The sequence below is a fragment of the Mytilus edulis genome, chromosome 7, assembly GCF_963676685.1.
Source record: "Mytilus edulis chromosome 7, xbMytEdul2.2, whole genome shotgun sequence".
In the NCBI taxonomy this organism is placed as follows: domain Eukaryota; kingdom Metazoa; phylum Mollusca; class Bivalvia; order Mytilida; family Mytilidae; genus Mytilus; species Mytilus edulis.
The window spans coordinates 60,972,705-60,994,760 of NC_092350.1; the positions used below are offsets into that span (position 1 = coordinate 60,972,705).

The following is a 22,056-nucleotide window of genomic DNA, read 5'->3' on the forward strand; positions in this document are numbered from 1 at the left end:
GACAGTTAATCTACATTTATACCTCTAAAACTGTAAGGATTCTCTAAATATATCTAGAGGCTAGTAAATGGTACGGACAACGCCATTAATTGTAATTCAGTAAATGTGATTTACCCAAATTCTGAGACTAAAATAAGACTTTTGCTTTTACGAGAGAGCAAGAGTCATAATTCACACTCAAAAATAATCCATCTCTTTCATTCTTTTGGAAGAATAAGAAGTCGAAGAATCTCTGATTATTACATAAAATACAATTATTTCAACCAATAATTATATATAAGAATTACTTACAAATTCATTCACAAAATCCGCTTTTTTTTCTAGTCAAGGGACATAATTATTCAAATATACAAATGCAAGTAACCAAGTCGGAAAAGGAGCGAAAATCCGAAACAGTACCTTAAAAAACAGAAAATAGTTCCACGTGTGTGTCCACGTGATCAATCTACTTGTTATTTACGAAGAAAAGAAATTTAACTTAAAAAAATGTTGAGATCTTTTAAAAAAAACAAATAGTTGCATTAAAGAATATGAAGAAAGGAACTTATCTTTAAGGGCCTTGTAGGTATTTTCAACCAACACTCATCTCACGAGGCGTACGTAGTATGTCTTGTTAGATATTTATATAAACATTATTCGTCATTGTGCGAAGTGCTCCTTTGAAGGAGGGATTTTCTCAAACAGAACAGAATGGCTGCTGGGGACGCGGCCTGAAAAATATTTTAATATTGTGTCAGATTAAATATTCCTGATTTTGCTACGTTAATATTATAGACAATTATGCTACAACCGGTTTAAAGATGTTACTCTAAATCAAATAATTGAAATATAATTACCTTTCTGTGTGTAATTGCGTGAATTGATTTTCTCTCTCTCGCTCTTGCTCACTTGATGAATATGCATTCGTGATATTCATCCGCAACAACATTTTTTCGGTATATCATTGATATTGAAGATCGTTTGATTAATATACGAATATTTCTAACGACAAAACATTTTCATATAATAATTTGCATTTAAAAAAATCAAAAAAATCTTAGTATCCATTGAAAACATGAATTTAAAAGAAGCGACAAGGAATTTTATTCTGCACTTTAATGTCCGCGGGTTCATAATGTCGGTTATTTTCCCAACACTAATTATGATCAATTATATATGCATTTCTTTGATCTTTGAAGATCTTTGAAAAGTAGGCGATGGCAATACACCCGAGGCCCCTCAGGGGCCTCTGATGTAAAAAGGAATAGGAAGAGAATATTACACTACACTACAATGTATATATATCGATTACAGCCGGTCAGTTGTAAATTGAGGGACAGGGCTGGTCATTACTTTGTTATTATTGTTGAGTCAGCCTTTTCATTTCAAAGCTGGTTTGAAGATCATGTAAACCTATAATGGATCCGGATTCTCTTCTGTTTCACTAAGATGGAATACGTCTCTAAAATCTACAACGTTTTAATCGTTAAAGGTTTCCATTTGTCTCTCATTCGATTGCAAATTTCACATATTCATACTTAATGTAACATCTCTCACCGACTTAAAATAGAATTGCACCCACTTAAATGTTCCGACGGCTTTACTTATCATAATTGGACTTATATTGATAATATGCAATATGAAGGTTTATTAAAAGACCACATATTTAATTATCTTAACATTACGAATGATGTGATGTTTATATATTATAAGACAATGTGATATGATTGCCAATCAGACAACCATCAACCAAATGATGTAGCTGTTTAGCCGACAACAATGAGCAAAACCAATACTGCATAATAAGCTATGATAGACACTGACATAAACAAATGTAAAATAGTTGAAGGAAATTCAGGGGTCTGATCCAATTATTTAATTGAGCCGTCCCATGCAACTCTTCCCTAACCTAAGACAATATGTCGTGTTCGACGAATAATAATGAATCCACAAACAAAAGAGACAAAAAAACTGAATTGTTGCATGATTGCCGGTGAAACAACTGCATTAACCATAAAACACAGTTTATTTTATTTTGTTCTGACACAACACAAGGAACCATTGAACATGTTGGGAATAAACAGTTTGGCCGATAATTTTATAAGTGAGACGAGACTAGTGCATGTACAAAACTTTCTAGATAAACACAGAATTTACTTCGAGGTATTCTTGTTGGACTTTTTTATTTCGCTGAATGGGATCCTCTTCTTTTCAACTTTCTTTGAACTTTTAACTATACGTGACTTCATAAGTCGTGTAGAAAGAAACCACAGGCGTCATAAATGTGGTCACTCAATCATGGGAATGGTGAGTGACCACATATAATATTGTCTTCTCGTATTCTTCTATGTACTTAAATTCGTCGATATTTTGGTCGACGCAAAGCCCAAGTTTGACAGATGGAAACCCTGATAAAAGATTACAAACAAAAGTGTACTGAAAGGCAAATAGTAATAACTGTTCTAAAAGGACAAATCAAATACACCAAATCATCGTATAGTTGGTTAGGAAATGTTTTATTTAAAAACGGTATCACATGAAAAATATATAAAAAAATATATCATGGCTCTTTCAATTCACTTAATTTTTTTTTACGTGATCCACTTGTTCTGTGCTGATTGTTTATCAATGTCACGATTCGGTTAACTTCGGCAACAGAATCGCAGCTGTTCAAGACAATCGAGGAGTTTTAAGATTCAACAATTAATTAAGTTAAGACATTATGAGAAAACAAATTTCACTGAGTACAGAATAGAAACGGGGTACTTGGTGTGTCAAAGAGACAACGACCCGACCGACCATAAACAGAAAAGAGCACAAGGCCACCATATGATTTCGCATAACATATCTATAATACTAAAATTACGAGGTCCAATTTGTCAGCCGTCATCACGTAAAAACGATGAATCAAAGAATTCAACTTTATATATAACTAATATAGTACAATGGTGTTGATTAAAAATTACACCACTCTAGGCCCATTTGTTTTCCACGTAATTAATATTGCCAATAATTAAGAAGTTCCGGATCGAGTCCGACACCGATACCAATAGTATATTCACCTGTTACCTATTACCTTATCTGTACGTTCCGCATCTGACAGGCGCACCACCAAACAGTGTATTTAGAATTTTGCTGTATACTGTTGAGTAAAAAATTATTCATTCCAAGCCCTTTTGTTTTCCAAATTATTAATATTACTAATAATTGATAGGTTCCAGGTCGACGGGTTCAAACAGAAAGATTTTGAAAGCAGAGAAAACTGTGCACCTTATAACACATGTTATAATCGGCATGACTTTATCAGATGACAATACCAATACTAAAATAAGGCATACGCATAGTTATATATCAGTCACGTACCCGCGATATCACGGGTGTGTTCTAGTAATTACTATAAAGTGAATAAATAGAACTTTTTCAGTAACTAAGTGCCGAAAGAAAGTTTTTGTTTGTATTGTTTTTGATTTTGATTTTGTTTGTTCTTGGCAATATGATGAGTTGATTCAAACATCTTAACTGATTTTTTAAATTTGTTCTTACGTAGTGTCCTAGTTTAGGAGAGAGTAAAATTGAAATCTCTATACAAACACGCCATATTCTATGATACCCTGTCCCATGTCAGGAGCCTGTAGTTTAGTGGCTGTCGTCGATTTGCATATGAAAACATCGACTATTCATATATAAATAAATTTGGTGTTTTTACTGTTTTCTGATTGGTTAAAATTATTAGTTTTATTTTCAATGTTGTCAATTTTGATGGCGACACGCCCACTCTGACGTTGTGTATTCATACGCCAACCTGTGTGTACGTTGTTATTGTTAATATAAATAATATAAAAAGTTCTTTGAGCCTTATTTTTGATAGAAATTTATTTATAATGAATGGCAATAATTTATTTTGATTTTATTGAACCATAAAACTAATTTTTGACTCTTCACAATTTACATAATCCGCTTCGCGGATTATTCAATGTGAAGAGTCAAAAATTAGTTTTATGGTTCAATAAATTAAAAATAAATTATTGCCATTCATTAAATGAATAGAATTGAAAATGGAGACGGGGAATATAAAAAAAAGACAACAATAATTGTAGGTCATAAATGAGTTTGCACCTTAGCGAGAAAATATAAAACTAGTTCAGCGAAAATATTCGCCACATTTAACTCCACAACATATAAATGAACCAAAATTCAAAAATCCACAAGGCTAACAACTGATTAAAGTTTCTGGGTTGACATGAGCATACATGCGATAGGGCTAATACATATGGCGTATCAAAAGGGTCAAAAGTATATTTTGTTGCAAAAGCTATATCTTCAATTGCAAATGCTATATTAAATACTGCAAATGCTATATAATTAGTGCAAATGCTATAATAAATACTGCAAATGCTGTAATTGTTATAGCAAAAGGTATTTTACCTGTATTTGTAGCAAATGCTGTATACTTACGTATCAAAAGGCTCAAAAGTATATAATGGTGCATTTGCCATCACAAATGTAGCATTTGGACTTATAAGTATAGCATTTGCACTAATAGTTTTAGCATTTGCCATCACAAATGTAGCATTTGGACTAATAAGTATAGCATTTGCACTAATATTTATAGCATTTGCACTAATTAAAGCATTTGCAATAGTTCAAATTATTTAAATTTTCAAGAATTATGGAAACGCCTTGTTATTTCTTTTTACTTGAGACTCCACCTATTTCTAAATTTACCTCAGCCTCTTTTAATTACATGTTTGACATGGCAGAATAAGAACTCTTCTGACATTATTCCTGTAAAATTGGTAAACTTCTACAACATGTGCAGCGTTTTTTCGTTAATGGCGTATCCAAATAATTTGCACGGATTTCTGAGCGTATTTCAAAACATTGTTAATGACGTGACAATGACGATGCTTCCTTTAATTTTCTGGATGATGCATTGAACTGGGTAATTGCATTGTAAATAAAATTTTCAAAACATCTTTTTGAACAAGTAAACTACATACAAACTACTCATTGAAGTATAATTACTTCGAAAAAGAGTTATAACAGCTTGAATTTTAAAATTAAAAGGTCTATAGTAGAGGGTTAAGTATGTTTTTATTTTTTAAATATAACGTCCATAGTATATAGGGGTTCAATGTAAAATACGGGGGTCGCCCCGATATTCCGACACCTCATTAGTCCGACACTCCAAATTAGTCCGACAAAGTTTAATAACTTTACAGTAATAGAAAATCTTCTTCATGAGGGTGTGGATGGTGTTAACGGAACAGAGAATAATGGGTGAACAGATACAGAATAGAGAAAAAAGGACAAAGAAATAAAGAAAAGCATTTATTAAGATGCTAAAATATAAATAAAAATGTACATACAAATTAAAGTATACAGAAATGTATGACCCCCCTTCAAATCAAGACCCTCCTTCGTAGAATCGTTGTTGACATGGTATTTGAACTACTCTTTTTTATATTAGTATACCACAACAGATACATGTAATACCATACCATCTATCTGGTATTACTATGAAAGATATACCATGACTCGAGAACCTTGCAAGTTTTGATAAACATATACAAAATGTGATCTATATGGGAACACGTTGTACTAATCTAAGGATATGTCATCAGATGTGGAGTTAATTAATAATACGCTCAAAAATAGGCAAGTTTAAGTTTAAACTGTGACATCGATAGTAAAATTATCAGTCGGTGACAATTTTTCTATACAAACAAGTGTGGACACAGATCAGTGTGAATAGTACGTTTGGATGTTTGACAGTGTTTTCTGACAAAAAGAGTTTTCTGGTTGTCCGCATTGGGTTCTATGTTGAACTGTTGTGCCCAGTGACAGTCAACCTGTACCAAACACTAAAAATGATAGTCGTACATTCAATATTGTGTTTTACCGTGATCAATATATATAAGAAGATGTGGTATGAGTGTCAATGAGACAACTGTTACTCTCCATCCAAGTCACACTTTGTAAAAGTAAACTATTATCAGGTAAAGCAAGCCTGTCATGAAGGAGACACTACTTTAATCAGTGCTGACCGTTCATATATTTTATTTAGCTAGACATTGCTTTTAATATCAAATCTACATATTTGGAAGAGATATATAGCTGCGTTTTTTCATGTTAGTTATTCGACAAAACTTCACAAATAGATATAGGAAAATGTGGTATGAGTGCCAATGAGACAACTTTCCATACAACTAAAAATGTATAACAGTTATAGCTCAAGGGACGACCTTCAACACGGAGCCTTGACTCACACCGAACAGCAAGCTATAAAGGGTCCCCAAAATTACTGGTGTAAAAACCAACGGTCTAATCTATATAAAAACCAGAAACGAGAAACAATTATGAACCACATAAACAGACGACAACCATTGATTCACAAAGTGTGTTCGCTACTCCGCATCTCAATTATTCTATATCATGTATTAAACGTTGTTTGAGTAAATATATCCCACTATTTTCACTAATACATATCTACCAACCAACATTGATAAATTGCATTATCTGTTCTTAGTCATTCGATGGACAAGTTCAAGTGATTTTAATATATATTTACAATGCAAGTGGATATAGAAATATGATCATTTGGTCTTCTTCCGAATGGCAGTAAACCCTTGCCAAAGATGGACGTCCGTTTGGTTGTGCGAGATGCAACAACAAATGTCATGCAGAGTGGTGTATATAGAGAGTAACACGCTCTCTGCAGGTTTAGAACCATTGCAACAACTTCTTGAGGGGCTGTCGGCGATTTTTGTCTGAGTATATTGGAGTTGATACACATACTTATTGCAACTGCTCAGTTATTCTTGTTCTTCTTTCGTTGTTTGTGTGTCCACTGTCCTTCTGTGGAGTTCTAGTTCGATGTCTTTTTTTATCTGGATCTATTTTCTTTTTACTAGATCTTCGGTTTCCACCTTTCGTTTCAAGGGATTGATTCATCACTATTAACTACACAAATAAAAATATTCGAGTTGGATAACTCTATGTACCCGCCTTCTTTGGTCGTATCATTTTCTACCCCTTGTACATGTATCACTCATCTGAGTTTTATCTAATTTTGTGGCGAACATTAGCGACTAATGTAGCGTGAGCGAAAAATGATAAAATCAGGAGACAAATTCAAACCCAGGACCTTAAAAATTAGAGTGGACGAAATATGTGATTCCAGATTATGTCAATTTATTAAGACACCCAACCGTGCGATTTGATGAATATCGTGGTGACCAATCAGACATAAATGACGACACTCATAGGGGTTCCGATTTTATATCGCGAGCTTATTTTAAAATTCCCCAAAACATGCTACTTTTTTACTGGTTGGGGGAGGGGCAAGGCTGATAAAATATAATAAAACAAGTTACAAAATACAAGTATGACAGACATGAACCAACGACAACCACTTAACTACCAGCTATACTGACTTGGGACAGGCGCTTTAAGAATGTGGCGGGGTAAGTTATTTGAAGGCACCCTACCCAAACCTGGGAAAATGGTGTAACAGCACAACATCCTGAAAACAAACTATATCAAGAATGTGTCCATAGTACACGGATGCCGAAATCACACTATCATTTTCAACTTAATAAAAAAAACTACCTTCACCAAAAACTTCAACCTGAAGCGGGACAGACGGACGGACGGACAGACAGAGGTAAAACAGTATACCCACACAGAGGGTATAGATTGGGTCAACATTAAGATCAATCTAATTAAATTGCATTAAGATATTACAATACTAGTATAATATAGTCATTATTATATCACCATAAGCCTCAGTCAGAGTCGGAGCCAAAACAAAATAGAAATAACAACTAACATATTCGTGTATCAAAGACAGTGACGAAATGTCATCATTTCTTAATTGCGATAATGGAGTTCGGCAAGGAGAAAACCTTTCACCTTGCAGTGTATTTATAAAAAAGAAGATGTGGTATGATTGCCAATGAGACAAGTGTCAACAAGAGACCAAAATGCTACAGACATTTTACAACTGTAGGTCACCGCACGGCCGTCAATGATCTTGGAGACTTATTTTTAGAGAACGATGTTACCCACTTGCAATGTCATAAGACAATTGTCTATGATCTATCAAAGCTCTGTTAGCATTTAAATTTTTTTGTCTAAATGTTGTGCCATACAATGTTCAAATCGAACGAATCCGAATTGCATAAGTTTAAATGGATTGAACATGTTTAATCCATAGTTGACAATACTGGATTTAGCTTCATATGAAACACTCAATCATTTTTGTAAGGTTTTGACGGTCGTTGTTCTTATTACTTAAAAAAAAAATACATAATTTTTAGCTGAAAACTATCCCTTTTTTATCTCACCTGCCCCAAAGGGCCAATTTAGCTTTTCTCATCACTTGACGTCCGTCGTCCGTCGTTAACTTTTACAAAAATCTTCTCCTCTGAAACTACAGGGCCAAATTTAACCAAACTTGGCCACAATCATCATTTGGGTATCTAGTTTAAAGAAGTGTCCGGTGACCCGGCCAACCACCCAAGATGGCCGCCATGGCAAAAAAAAAAAGAACATAGTGGTAAATGCAGTTTTTGGCTTATAACTCAAAAACTAAAGCATTTAGAGCAAATCTGACAAGGGGTAAAATTATTATTCAGGTCAAAATCTATCTGCCCTGACATTGTCAGATGAATCGGTCAACCCGTTGTTGGTTTGCTGCCCCTAAATTGGTAATTTTAAGGAAATTTTGCTGCTTTTGATTATTATCTCGAATACTATTATAGATAGAGATGAACTGTAAACAGCAATAATGTTCAGCAAAGTAAGATCTACAAATAGGTTTACATGACCGAAATAGTCAGTTGACCCCTTTAGGAGTTATTGGCCTTTATAGTCAAATTTAAACAATTTTTCGTAAATCTTAGTTATCTTTTACAAAAATCTTCTCTAAAACAACCGGGCCAAATTAATCCAAACTTAGCCACAATCATTTTTGGGATATCTAGTTTAAAAAATGTGTCCGGTGACCCGGCCATCCAACCAAGATGTTCGCCACAGCTAAAAATAGAACATAGGGGTAAAATGCAGTTTTTGGCTTATAACTCGAAGACCAAAGCATTTAGAGCAAATCTGACTGAGGTTTAATTGTTTATCACGAAAAGATCTATCTGCACTGAAATTTACAGATTGATCGGACAACCTGTTGCTGGGTTGCTGCACCTGAATTGGTAATTTTAAGGAAATTTTGCAGTTTTTGGTTATTATTTTGAATATTATTATAGATAGAGATAAGCTGTAAACAGCAATAATGTACAGCAAAGTAAGACCTAAAAATAGGTGAACATGACCAAAATAGTCAATCGATCCCTTAAGGAGTTATTGTCCTTTATAGTCAATTTTTAACAATTTTCATAAAATTTGTTAATTTTCACTAATATTTTCCACTAAAACTACTGGACCAAGTTCATTATAGATAGAGATAATTGTAAGCAGCAAGAATGTTCAGTAAAGTAAGTTGTAGAAACACATCACCATCACCAAAACACAATTTTGCCTTGAATCCATAGATGCATCCTTTGTTAATATTCACATAGACCAAGGTGAGCGACACAGGCTCTTTAGAGCTTCAAGTTGTAAAGTCGCATACGCGTAGTCGAAAAAATCATTTACTGATGTAGATTTCCACTTTTTGGATGAAAAAGGAGGAAAAAAGATTCAATTTGTCGATCGTTCTTCAGTAAAAAGGGTATTTATTCAAATTGGAATTAGATATTCAATTTTGTTTTTCCTTGAAAACGGCATGCGACCTTTTATCTTGATTTTTGAAGTACTGCACCATATTATCTATTGACGACCAAAATAATCTCAAAGTGTTTTTTTTTTAATTATTATCAGATGTTAATGCTGTATGTGTGTGCACCAAAACCGGTCATATGATTTTTAAAAGGCGTAAAACTTCTATATATTAATTGAAGTTGCGAAATTAAGGTTCACATTAGCCATAATTATATATATTGATATATCCATGTCTATATGTATCAAAATTATATGATCTATAAGATATTTATTCAGTCATTTTTTTATATATATATATCATCATTATTATTATCAACTTTTATAATCATATATATTGTGTGTTTCTCGTCATTAAAGATTTTCTTGATATACTGTAAATAGTATTTTATTTCATATCATTTAGGGGACGACCATTTGATATTCTGGGGGGTGGGGGCAGGATGATTTGTTTTTGATCATTTATTTATATTCTTAAAATAAGAGGGAAGACTATTCATTTTCTGCACTGTTGAAGCCAGATTTTTCAGTTTCATTAAAGCAAGGGACTGATTATTCATTTTCACAACTATATTTATGATATGCAAAATCATACAACTTTTAAAAGATTTGTTTATTATAAATAATACATGTATAGTCAAGTCATTATGTATCATTTAATCAGAATTAATCATCATTCTCTGCAGAAATGAATCTTTCATATCCCCAACTGCATATTACATGTACTGCATACATACATAGTATTAAAGTTTGGTGTAACTAGCCTCTTGTAAAAGTCTTGGAAAACATATTTTGCCGTGCGGAGCGAGGACATTTTTTAAGGGTTTTGGAGTCACTGAAGGCCCAAGAAGCTTTTAGAACAAATGATGCAAAATCCTGCTTTCTGAGTGTTCAGAAGAAATATTCATAACTTTGAAAATGCAAAGTTTTGTTTTAATCATTTTTTTTTACAATATTTTGGTCTAAAAGCAAAATGTATAAATTTAGTTTAAGACTTAAGTTTCTAGGGACAACATCAAAAGACCAATGTGCATGATAAAGTAAAAAAGGAAATTCACATAGTTAAGTCTGTGGCTGCTGTTTTTTTTTAAACTCATGATCAAGTTTATAACAAAATTACTAGATTACAAAAAGAATGCGACATTAACAGAATACAGAAGGTCAATGAACAAAAGACAAATAAATAAGAAACATTGATCCCGAAAAATCAGGGTTACATCTGAGGGAAAAGAATTGCTTCTTGCAAGGCACTCACTTTGAACACAATTTGATATGGAGACAATTAGCATTTGGTTTTGAAATTTCCTACATGAGGCATTTGCCTCAATGTAGTTACGGCCCTGTTAAAATAAAAGCGAGGTAAGGTTTCTTGAGACAATATATCTCAAGTTAAATGAAACCAATTTTAAGACATTTCAAGTATTTTTAAATAATATTTTTACTTTCATTATAAAATAAAATTGTGATGTGTTTCCCGATTTGTTTTGGGAAAAAAATGAATTGATGAAGGAATCTGGTGCCTTCTCATACTTTCGATTTAATAGACCTGCTGAGTTATTTATTTTCAATACATTGCAAGTCAAGTAATTTATTTTCAAATTACCACATAACAAACCATTTATTTTTGTTGTTATCAAGGCTGAGTTATTTATTTTCAGAATCCCCCCCCCCCCGAAATATCAAATGGTCGTCCCCTTAGTATATTTTTTTTATCAAAAAATGTCTTATCATCTCAACTAAAATCAATATTTGTCAAAAGAATAATTTGAAATACCTGCATGACTGATTTATAATATCTTGTGGTACTTATTTTATATATTATGAAATAAATAACATAATATGTAGAAATGTTTGAAGTTTAATTGACCTGACGGGTTAAAATGCACACATAATATACACATGTTACAAGAAACATAAATACATGCACTTGTTAAAATAATTATATCATTAAAGGGCAACTAAAAAAAATCACTAAAGACTGCGATTGGGCATCTTTGTTAATACATGTATTACATAAATAAGGCCGTTAGTTTTCTCGTTTCACATACCGCATAGTCAGCTATAAAAGGCCCCGATAAGACAATGTAAAACAATTCAAGGTTGAATTGTTTTACATTATCTTATCGGGGCCTTTTATATGCGGTATGGGCTTTGCTCATTGTTGAAGGCCGTATGGTGACTTTTAGTTGTTAATGTTTGTTTCATTTTGGTCTTTTGTGGATAGTTGTCTCATTGGCAATCATACCTCATCTTCTTTTTTTTATATTATCTTAAGATTGTCTTAAGATACCTTGAAGGCTTCGATGCACATGCAGTCTGAGATATATCATAAGACTGTCTTAGGTTTGTCCTATAAGTTGTTCTAAGATAATTTTATGACAAATCTTAGGACACTTTTGATGTCACAGCCCGGACCCCATTTCTCAGTCCCAGTATAACTGTATATTATGTTTCATAAATAAAAATTGTGTTTATTAGTGTTATTACTGAAATATTTTTCCTTCACCAATAACTAGATTCCAAATTTATTGAATCGAGAAAAGGGTTAAAAGCCCCCCCCCCCCCCCCAAAAAAAAAACCAACCCGGTAAAAAGGAAAAACATAAATGGTCGGTGTCTGATATTAACAAAGTGTTAAAAAAAGTTCTTGAATCTCTTGATCTTTGGCTAGTTTCGGGTATCATTCTGCAATTATTGATACTGCATAGATGACTGACTAACACACCTGCATTATAGAATTTTATAATTGGCATGAATGTATAATAAAACTAATTCATTGTAATATTTATTATTCATTCATGCCATATTTCACCATTTCATAAAATAAGGTGGATTATATATTCAAATTTATTCTAATAAGATATATATATAATCATTTAGCAAAAAGTAGGAGGACCTATTGAAGATTAACCCATTTATTCTGAATGCATTTGCGAAATGCAATTGCGAATGGTGCTAATGCTACAATTTGTTGCTTTTGCAGTAATTTACTTTTGACCCTTTTGATACGTGAGATAATAGCAAATGCTACATTTAAAACAAAAATGGCATTTGCAGTTTTAATTTTTGCATTTGGACTTACAATTGTCGCATTTGCATTTACAATTGTCGCATTTGCTGTTACAATTTGTCGCATTTGCAGTTACAATTACCGCATTTGCAGTATAATTTATAGCATTTGCTATATCTATTAGAGCATTTGCAGTATTTAATATAGCATTTGCAACAAAATATACTTTTGACCCTAATGATACGCCATAAATACATATTTTGTGAGATCGCAGCCCTCCCCTATAAATCTAGCCAATGTGGAATAAACAAACACAAATCAATACTTATACTCTGTAAAAGAATTATTTTATTGCGTAAACCCCTGAGGGTTTACGCAGTATATATTGGACGAGTGATGTAGTCTTTCGGAACACCGGATGTTAGTCGGAACACTTCTGGTCTTTCTATGACCACCTTTCAAATACATGCGCAATAGCTATGACCACCTTTCAAATGCATGCGCAATAGCTTACTAATCTGTTGAATATGCATTAGCATCTTAAGTTGCTATAGAGATTTTTTTTTTCTTGCACACGATTACAAGCTGCTAATATTAACCTAATTAGTCAAACGATGTAACCAGCTGTGTTTAGATATGAGATAAGATTTCATGTAAACAATGCGCTTTGTATTCTGAACGAGAATAATTAAAAATAAAATCTTTAGAAAGAGTTTTAGTAGCATTTTATTTTAGATTTTACGTTTAGTGAAGATGTACATGACGTTGTAAAAAGCAAGCTATTTATTTTTTATACTGAAATTAAAGGGAAGTCTTTCTTGCATATGATTAAATTACAGTTATTTGTTTTGGTTAAATATTGCAACTTTATTAAAAAAAAAAATGGTTACTTTTTGAAATTTTACGTCTAGGATAGACCAAGGACATGGAAATCAAATATAATCATAAATACGTGCCTCAAATAGGTGTAAAACGAGGATTTAAAAAAAAAATCGTTTATTGAAAATAACGTTAAAATTAATTATGAAAGTTATGTCCGTATTTATTTTCATTAATATTGCAAATTTAAAGTTATTTTCTTTGTTTAAATATTGCAACATTATTTACTTTTTTTAATAACCTCTGAATCCTTTTCGTCATTAAAATGCGACTGATAAGTATAGATATTCAATATGAAGGGGAAAAAAATAACCGTGACTGAAATCTAAATCTAAAATTTATTTAAAAAAAATACACATTTGACCATGCAGATGTAAGAAATGATACTTCAAGCAATGAAACAACGAATTTAATGTGCCACTTTAATTACGACTGATAACCTAAAAATGAATCATGCATGCATTTTTAGCAGACTTAACCAGGTCGGCGATAAGATATCGAATATAAAAAAGAAGATATCGGGTTTGGTGTCAATGAGACAACTATCTACAAGAAACCAAAATAACACAGAAATACAAACTATGGGTCACCGTACGGCCTTCAACAACAGGCAAAGCACGTACCGCATAGTCGGCTATAAAAGGCCCCGAAATGACAATGTAAAACAATCAGTCAAAAAAGAAAATTAACAAAGTCCGTGTCATCGTAAGCGTAACTTAGTTGCTCACCAGAGGAACTCTAACGCAAGCGTTTAAACACGCGTTCCATAAGTTTGAAGTACGTCGAAATGCAAAGGTATACGCTTGGTGAACGCTTTTACTTCAGGAAAATTTTAATGGAACATAAAAAAAATCATTCAGCTCAAGCGTTTGTCAAACGTATATACCTGTAAACTGCACGCACATAATATACACGCTACACGAGCGTTGAAAACGCTACAGATCAGTTTTAGACACGTTAAGGACACATTGCATACAAAAATACTCGTCGCCTTAAAGCTTTCATTTAGGAAAAGAAGTCCGATACGGGTGAAACTTCATCAAACCTACAGAGGATATTACACCCTCTCCAATCATGCAACATGGGACTAGACATAGAAGTACAGGAACTACTCACATTAGTTTGAGCTGTACAAGATCTACAAAAATATCCCGCCTGCCTCAAAGGTGCATATAGGATCGACCATGGTCCAGCACTAATGATACAAATACTAACCAGAGTTACAATGACGTGGTAGTAAGTCTTTAAAGGCCACCGAGTGGCCTCCAAAAATGAAAAAAAAACCCACTATTTAGTCGGCTATTAAATGCCCCGACCATTAAGATTTAAAAACAAAAATCAAACAAAACTAAACAGCCTTATTGATAACAAAATAATTTACGAAAACAACTTGACCGACATGAATTATGAACAACAACCACTGTACTACATGTTTCTGGCTTTAGCATGGACATTGGCACATAAACAATGTGGTGGCCATAAACCCAACCCTCCCAAATGAACCAAACCTTAAGGACAACACATCGCAAGAAAAAACTGTAAAATATCAGTTGCAATTCGCGTCCCTAAAATTATGGGTACGGTGCACAATAATCACTTACATAAAAACAATAGACACAAATCACTGAAATAATCGCACTTACCGAAAGCTATTTCAAAGCTAGTGAACATGTAGACAAACCAGTGGACATAGACGGACTGGTAAACATGTAAACAGACGGGTGAATGTGACAGACTTATTGACAAACATTCACATATAGACATACCTGCAGTTGGGAATGTAGGAAGACTAGGAGAAACGCTAAGGTACGCTTTACGCACACCCAATACACGCTTTAAGCTCGTTGTGCACACGATACAGATATGATTGACAGGTTGAATGCATCAAAATTACTAGCGTTTTGGTAGCGTGCATGATTTGTTTTACCTCGGCCGACGTACGTCGGATCTATACGTTGATGTGTGAAGCCGGTATTACATTATTTAAACCACTAAACAGGCAATGTCAGTTTCTAATTTTTATGCACAACAAAAGTAACATAAGACAATACATCTTTATTAAACAATTATCTAATATATATATAATGCCAAACAAGCATTTGGGTTTACGATTGCATTTCTTTTTTTAAAGAAAGCAACTTGTCCTGCTATCATATGTTAATACGTATGGTGAATTGCTTAAACGAGCAAATGTACTATATATCGGAAAATAAGGTATACTCGCATTAGATTGAACGTTTTAAAATTTTACTTTAATTGTCGCCAACATGTTTATAGAAACAAGAATATGTGGTAGGAGTGCCAATGACACAACTCTCCATCCAAATAACAATATATAAAAGGAAACCATTATAGGTCAAGGTACGGCCTTCAACACAGAGCCTTGGCTCATACCGAACAGCAAGCTATAAAGGGCCTCAAAAATTACTTATGTAAAACCAACCAAACGGGAAAACCAACGGTCTAATCTATATAAAAACGAGAAACTAGAAACACGTATGAACTACATAAACAGACGACAACAATATACTGTACGTCATATTCCTGACATAAGACACGTGCAAACATTTGCAGCGGGATTAAACGTTTTAATGGTACCAAACTTGCATGTTTTAGTTATACTAAAAGATTGTAAATATAGATATTATAATATATTGCTTTCATATGGCTTTTCTTGTTGTTGAAGACCGTACAGTGACCTAAAGCTGTTAATTTCTGTGTCGTTTGGTCTCTTGTGTAACAAGTTGTCTCATTGGCAATCATCAATCATATACTACATCTTCTTTTTTATATATCTATTTAAACTTGTAATTACTGGTTTGAATACTAGTATACACTTATGCATGGTAAGAACTGTTCTAGATATGCAGATGCTGTTATATAGAATAATCTGCCTCATGGTTTTAGAAAAAAATACTAATCTACATAAGCCAGTTTAAAAATATTTTAAAGTCTGGAATGGGAATAACTGTTTCTGCAGCTTGTGAATACGAATTGTTATTTTTTTTTACCATTTAGATCAGATCTTATCTTTAATCTTTGCAGTTAATCAACTTTCTCATCATATAAAAAAGAAGATGTGGTATGATTGCCAATGAGACAACTGTTCACAAGAGACCAAAATGACACAGACATTAACAACTATAGGTCACCGTACGGCCTTCAACAATGAACAAAGCCCATACCGCATAGTCAGCTATAAAAGACCCCGATAAGACAATGTAAAGCAATTCAAACGAGAAAACTAACGGCCTTATTTATATAAAAAATGAACGAAAAACAAATATGTAAACGACAACCACTGAATTACAGGCTCCTGAATTGGGACAGGCACATACATAAATAATGTGGCGGGGTTAAACATGTTAGCGGGACCCCAACCCTCCCCCTAACCTGGGACAGTGATATAACAGTACAACATAAGAACGAACTATAAAAATCAGTTGAAAAATGCTTAACTCATCAGATGGACAAACATACAAGTGGACGTGGCCGGGTACTTATACATCCCGACAAAATGGTTATTTTACACTTTGAATTTGTGTTTAACTTTAATACTTAGCTTATCATGCTCATAAGTCTGCTTATTACTGTAAGAGAAAATAAATCCAACAAGATGGTCCTCAGCTGGCTCCTAAATAAAATAGTGTACTAGTTCAGTGAAAATGGACGTCACACTAAAACTCTAAAACTTTATAGATTCACTAAAATAAAAATAAAACATACACGACTTATGCATGCAGATGATATCGGATATGTTTCTTACGTCGTAACTACAATCCCCTTGGCCCTTTTCATGAATGTAACATACCGAATTGGACTATAATATTTACCAAGTTTGTAATATCATGATCAATACGACTGCTGCCACATGTTGGGCAGGATCTGCTGACCCGGCCTTGCGGAGCACCTGATGATTACCCCCAGTTTTTTGTGGGGCAGTCGTTCGTGTTGCTCAGTCTTTAATAGTTGTGCCATGGCGGTCGAGTAACATCAAACTTTCTGGTCAGGCCGGGAATGTGGAAATAACGAATAATTCAAAATCAAATAATCCAATAATGTGTAGTCTTGTTGTCAAAGAAATATACAAGTAAATTCACTAATCTATTTATTTAAAACTCCATTCCAGGACACAATTTACATTATATACAGTTTACAAAATGCATAGTTCATATATTCATTGGCACATTACTTTCACACGGTATCATAAACGGCACTCCTTATAAAATCGGCAACAGTGTCCAATACTGTGCACACACAAAAAACCACGCATAGTGTCCAATACTATGCGGACAAAACCACGCAACAGTGTCCAATACTGTGCGGACAAAACCACACATCAGTGTCCAATACTGAGCGGAACCACGCAACAGCGTCCTATACTGTGCGGACAAAACCACGCATCAGCGTCCAATACTGTGCGGAGAAAACCACGCATCAGTGTCTAATACTGAGCAGAACCACGCAACAACGTCCAATACTGTGCGGACAAAGTATAAAGAAATAATAATAATTCCAAAGCTATCAGTAATCTACTAAGATGTATCTAGAAATGTTATCGCTAGAATAACAAAAAATCCTTTTTTAAATATTAACTTTCCACATTGTATTGTTCTTAAATGTCTTGCCTTCAATTCTCCTAAACACTAAAACAGAGAGCTCTTTTATACATATTGCCACCAACAATGCACCAACTATGCACCAATAATAAAAATACTACCTAAACTAACACATGCTAAAAGGCTATGACCTCTATGAAATCAGATACTTTACAAACTACTGATAACTATACTAGCTAGATACAAAAATAAAATGTAAAGAATGAAATAAATGACTTAAAAACAAATAAGAGAAATATTGACATGATTTACACTCTATCAGTTGTCTATATATATGTTGTTTCTTGTCACGGTACTATTAATTTATTTGTGTGTTTGTCTTTTTCATTTTTAGCCATGGTGGTGTCAACTTATTTTCGATTTATGAGTTTGACTGTCCCTCTGGTATCTTTCGCCCCTCAGTCTTATACGGAGCTCCATCAGGAACTTTCTAAGGCAGCAACCATTTGATTTTCGGGGGGGGGGGGGGGGGGGGGCTATGGTTTTTTTTTCTGGACAAAAACAATCTATTTTTTTCGCGACAAGTCGAAAACAATTTTTTTCTTTCAATTTAAGCATTACATATAGTGGCAGCTGAGGGTGAAACAAACATTTTTTTTTCTCAGAATCAAAAACAAATTATTTTTTTCTCCAAAATTTGGAAACAAACTTTTTTTCCAAACAAAAACATAGACCCCCCCCCCCAGAAAATCAAGTGGTTGCTGCCTAAATAGAAAGTCCCAGGCTCCATGTAGCCTTTTGTGTTAATTTTTGTTATGTTAAAGTATTGTAATATTATGGCTTGGATCTCATTTCAATGCAGCTTATGCCACAAGTTCTTGTACTTTGCCGACTCTCAAAATGGAGCTTATTTATTATTTTTTAAAATTATATATGTATCATGTGTACTAGTTCGAAAATATGGCGGGAATTTTCTTCATTTCATATTCAGAGTTATCTCCACTTAGATTCGTTTCCGCCAAACGATGGCACTGTGAACGAGAAAAATAACGAAAGGAGGGTGAAGATCGAAAATTTGAATATTCTTTGGATTTATATTTTCATTATTTCTAAAATGTGTCATGTAACTTAATCAATGCCAATAATGTGATCGATAAGGAATATATTATTTGCCGTAATGTACGGCTGAAACTCTTGGGATTTAGGTGTGAAAATGGGTTGGAAAGATTAAAATTTTTTGTAAGCAACAAGTAAAAAAATAAAATCTGTAAGATGACAGAGAAGAAGGAAACTAAGGAGGACGACAGTAGTGTCAGGGTGGCGTTGAGGTATTAACTATAATTGTATAATAAGTTTAATTTTATAACTGTTAATTTTTTGTTGACATCCTATTCACAAAAAATGATTCATAAGAATGATAAGTAGTGTTTCAAATAGAGTAAAAATGAATGGGAAAGCAAAATTTAGTTCATGCTGAAACATTAATCCCTTCTAGGATTTTGTGAAAAACGTAGTATAGCATTTTTCTGAATTTAATGTGTTGCAAATCAATGCCGACAGAATCCCTGAAAATGATTACACATACATGGGGGTACCTTCATGACCAATAACGTTAAAAATTCTTGCCAAATGACATTAAAGGTATATGACGATAAAATATACCATCTTTTTGAAGATAAAAACATCGAATGATATAGTTGAATCACGTTATTTTTTTCTCTCCAAAAATGATGGTAATGATAATTATTTGAGACCTCTGACAAATCACGATAAGGATATTTTGAAGAATTATGGTAAAATTTTAAACAATTTGAAGCTAACGGTAGATGAAAATTACTGTTTGACGCCTGACGTTAAAGGACATTACGACCCTTGTATGAGGGTCGTAATACATCTTAGCGCCTAATAGAAATCTGCGCTGGCTGACCCAAGAATCTGGACTGCTTGAACTTTCTGATGTCAAACAACATGAACAACAATCACTTTCCCATTGTGGCTAAAGATATTTGTATTTTGATGTCCAAATTTTACATGAACTTTGTGATGTCCAGTAATGACGGACAAATAGCTACATTGTATAAGGTACACCAGTGGCGGATTCAGAAATTTTCGTAAGTGGGGGCCCACTGACTGTCTAAGAGGGGGTCGCTCTGGTTATGCTTTCCCTATATAATCAACAAAATTTTTCCCAGAAATGAGGGGCCCCCCTCTAACTCTGACTCTGTACACTGTATAAATGGATATACCTTCAAGTTGAATAATTGGTAAAACTTTTTACAAAATGATGTAAACAGTAATTTTTGTTACATGATCATGACGATAAAATAATCACTTTCTTTTAGAAGATAGGAAAATCAACTGATTTTGACAAATCTGGTTAATTATTTTCCAAAAAAACATTACATGTAAATATTAACGGTAAGGATAGTAAATGAGACATCTAAAAAATCAGTAAATAAATGATGTTCTGACTAAGCACTAAAATTCTAACCAATTTAATGCTAAAGGTTGCCGAAAATGAACAGTTGACGCCTGATGCTAAACGGCCTACCCTTATAAATGTACATATACATGCTCATGATGATATACATGATACACTGGTTTCATTCTTTTAATAAGCCATGTGGTGTCAAGGAGGGTAATTTCATTAAAAAATTTCATTGAAAATTACATGGCGATGATGGCCTGTTGGAACGCCACTTATTTTCAGGAAATTAATGTGTATCATATACATGTAGTACAATGTTAACCCCATGTCTTTAAAGAAAATAATGTCATCATGGTCATGATATTTTTCAATACCTGCACTGAACATACATTTTGTACATACATGTACATGTACACGTAAACATGATGCACATGTACATACAATGTATACATGTAATATATACACATGTGTTCTGTTGCAATATATTACATCCTACATGTACATGATTTATACTGTCTAGAAATAATGATATTCCTGCATCAGTTTCATTATATATGCAAAAATAAACAATTTCAAAATGGTGACTCCAGACTCCACATGGATTTTCATGAGACTACAAAGTTCGTGTCCAGTACATATCATCATATGCATTCATTATATTCATTCTTGTAGGATTCATGAACATTTACTACATGTATTGATTTGAAGTTGAACATGTAATTTAAGCAATTGCAAAAAACAGTATTTAATGTTCCATGTAGGTGGTGCAATTTTTTTGTTGACGCTTGTTCAAACATAATTTTTGAAATTTAAAAATTCCATCATACTTTATAGTATATATGATAAAATTTAAATATTTTATAAAAGGTGAATGAAAAAATAAATTACAGGTGTAAAGATATTGACATCATAGAACTATCTCACCTGTGACAAGTATACAAGGTTTCAGATGGTATATATACAAGGAATAAATATATACTTGTATATACATTATATGTACCATATCATATTTAACACAGAAAGACGATACCATAACAAATCATCACAAAATTAGTAATAAACAGTTTTCATGTGGAACATGTTAAATGTGTACGTTGTAGGCTCTAATCAAGCTACGTATTACATGTATTTGTATCCTAATGAAAGTTTTGTTGATGATAAATGTACATGATAAATTTAGGAAACAGGGATTTCAGTGTTCCACCAATTTAAATGTTTCATGGAAAATTAAAAAAAAAAAATGTTTTTGTATAAACATGATAAATGTACAAATTTAGAATAATAAAAATTCAGAATTTCAAGGAAAATCCGAATGGAAAGTCCTTTTTCAAATGACAAAATCAAAAGCTCAAACACATCAATCGAAATAGAAAACAACTGTCATGACTGTCTTCATGTGGTCATTTATAAATTTAGGTATTTTTAAAA

General features: G+C 33.2%; 1 protein-coding gene across 19 annotated transcripts in view; it reads left to right on the forward strand.

Moving 5' to 3' along the window:
* LOC139481922 (kinesin-like protein KIF21A) overlaps positions 1 to 22,056 on the forward strand; it is a 275,709-nt gene that overhangs the window by 125,235 nt on the left and 128,418 nt on the right. For 17 of the 19 annotated variants that reach the window (XM_071265469.1, XM_071265480.1, XM_071265479.1 and 14 more), the window contains exon 1: positions 19,212 to 19,528. The exons of 1 other annotated variant lie outside the window; for it this stretch is intronic. In XM_071265469.1, coding sequence (XP_071121570.1) covers positions 19,473 to 19,528 — 56 coding nt within the window. In that variant the 5' untranslated portion in view covers positions 19,212 to 19,472. Of the gene's footprint in view, positions 1 to 19,211; positions 19,529 to 22,056 lie in introns of those variants that run through there. One more of the 19 variants, XM_071265470.1, reaches the window with a different exon arrangement.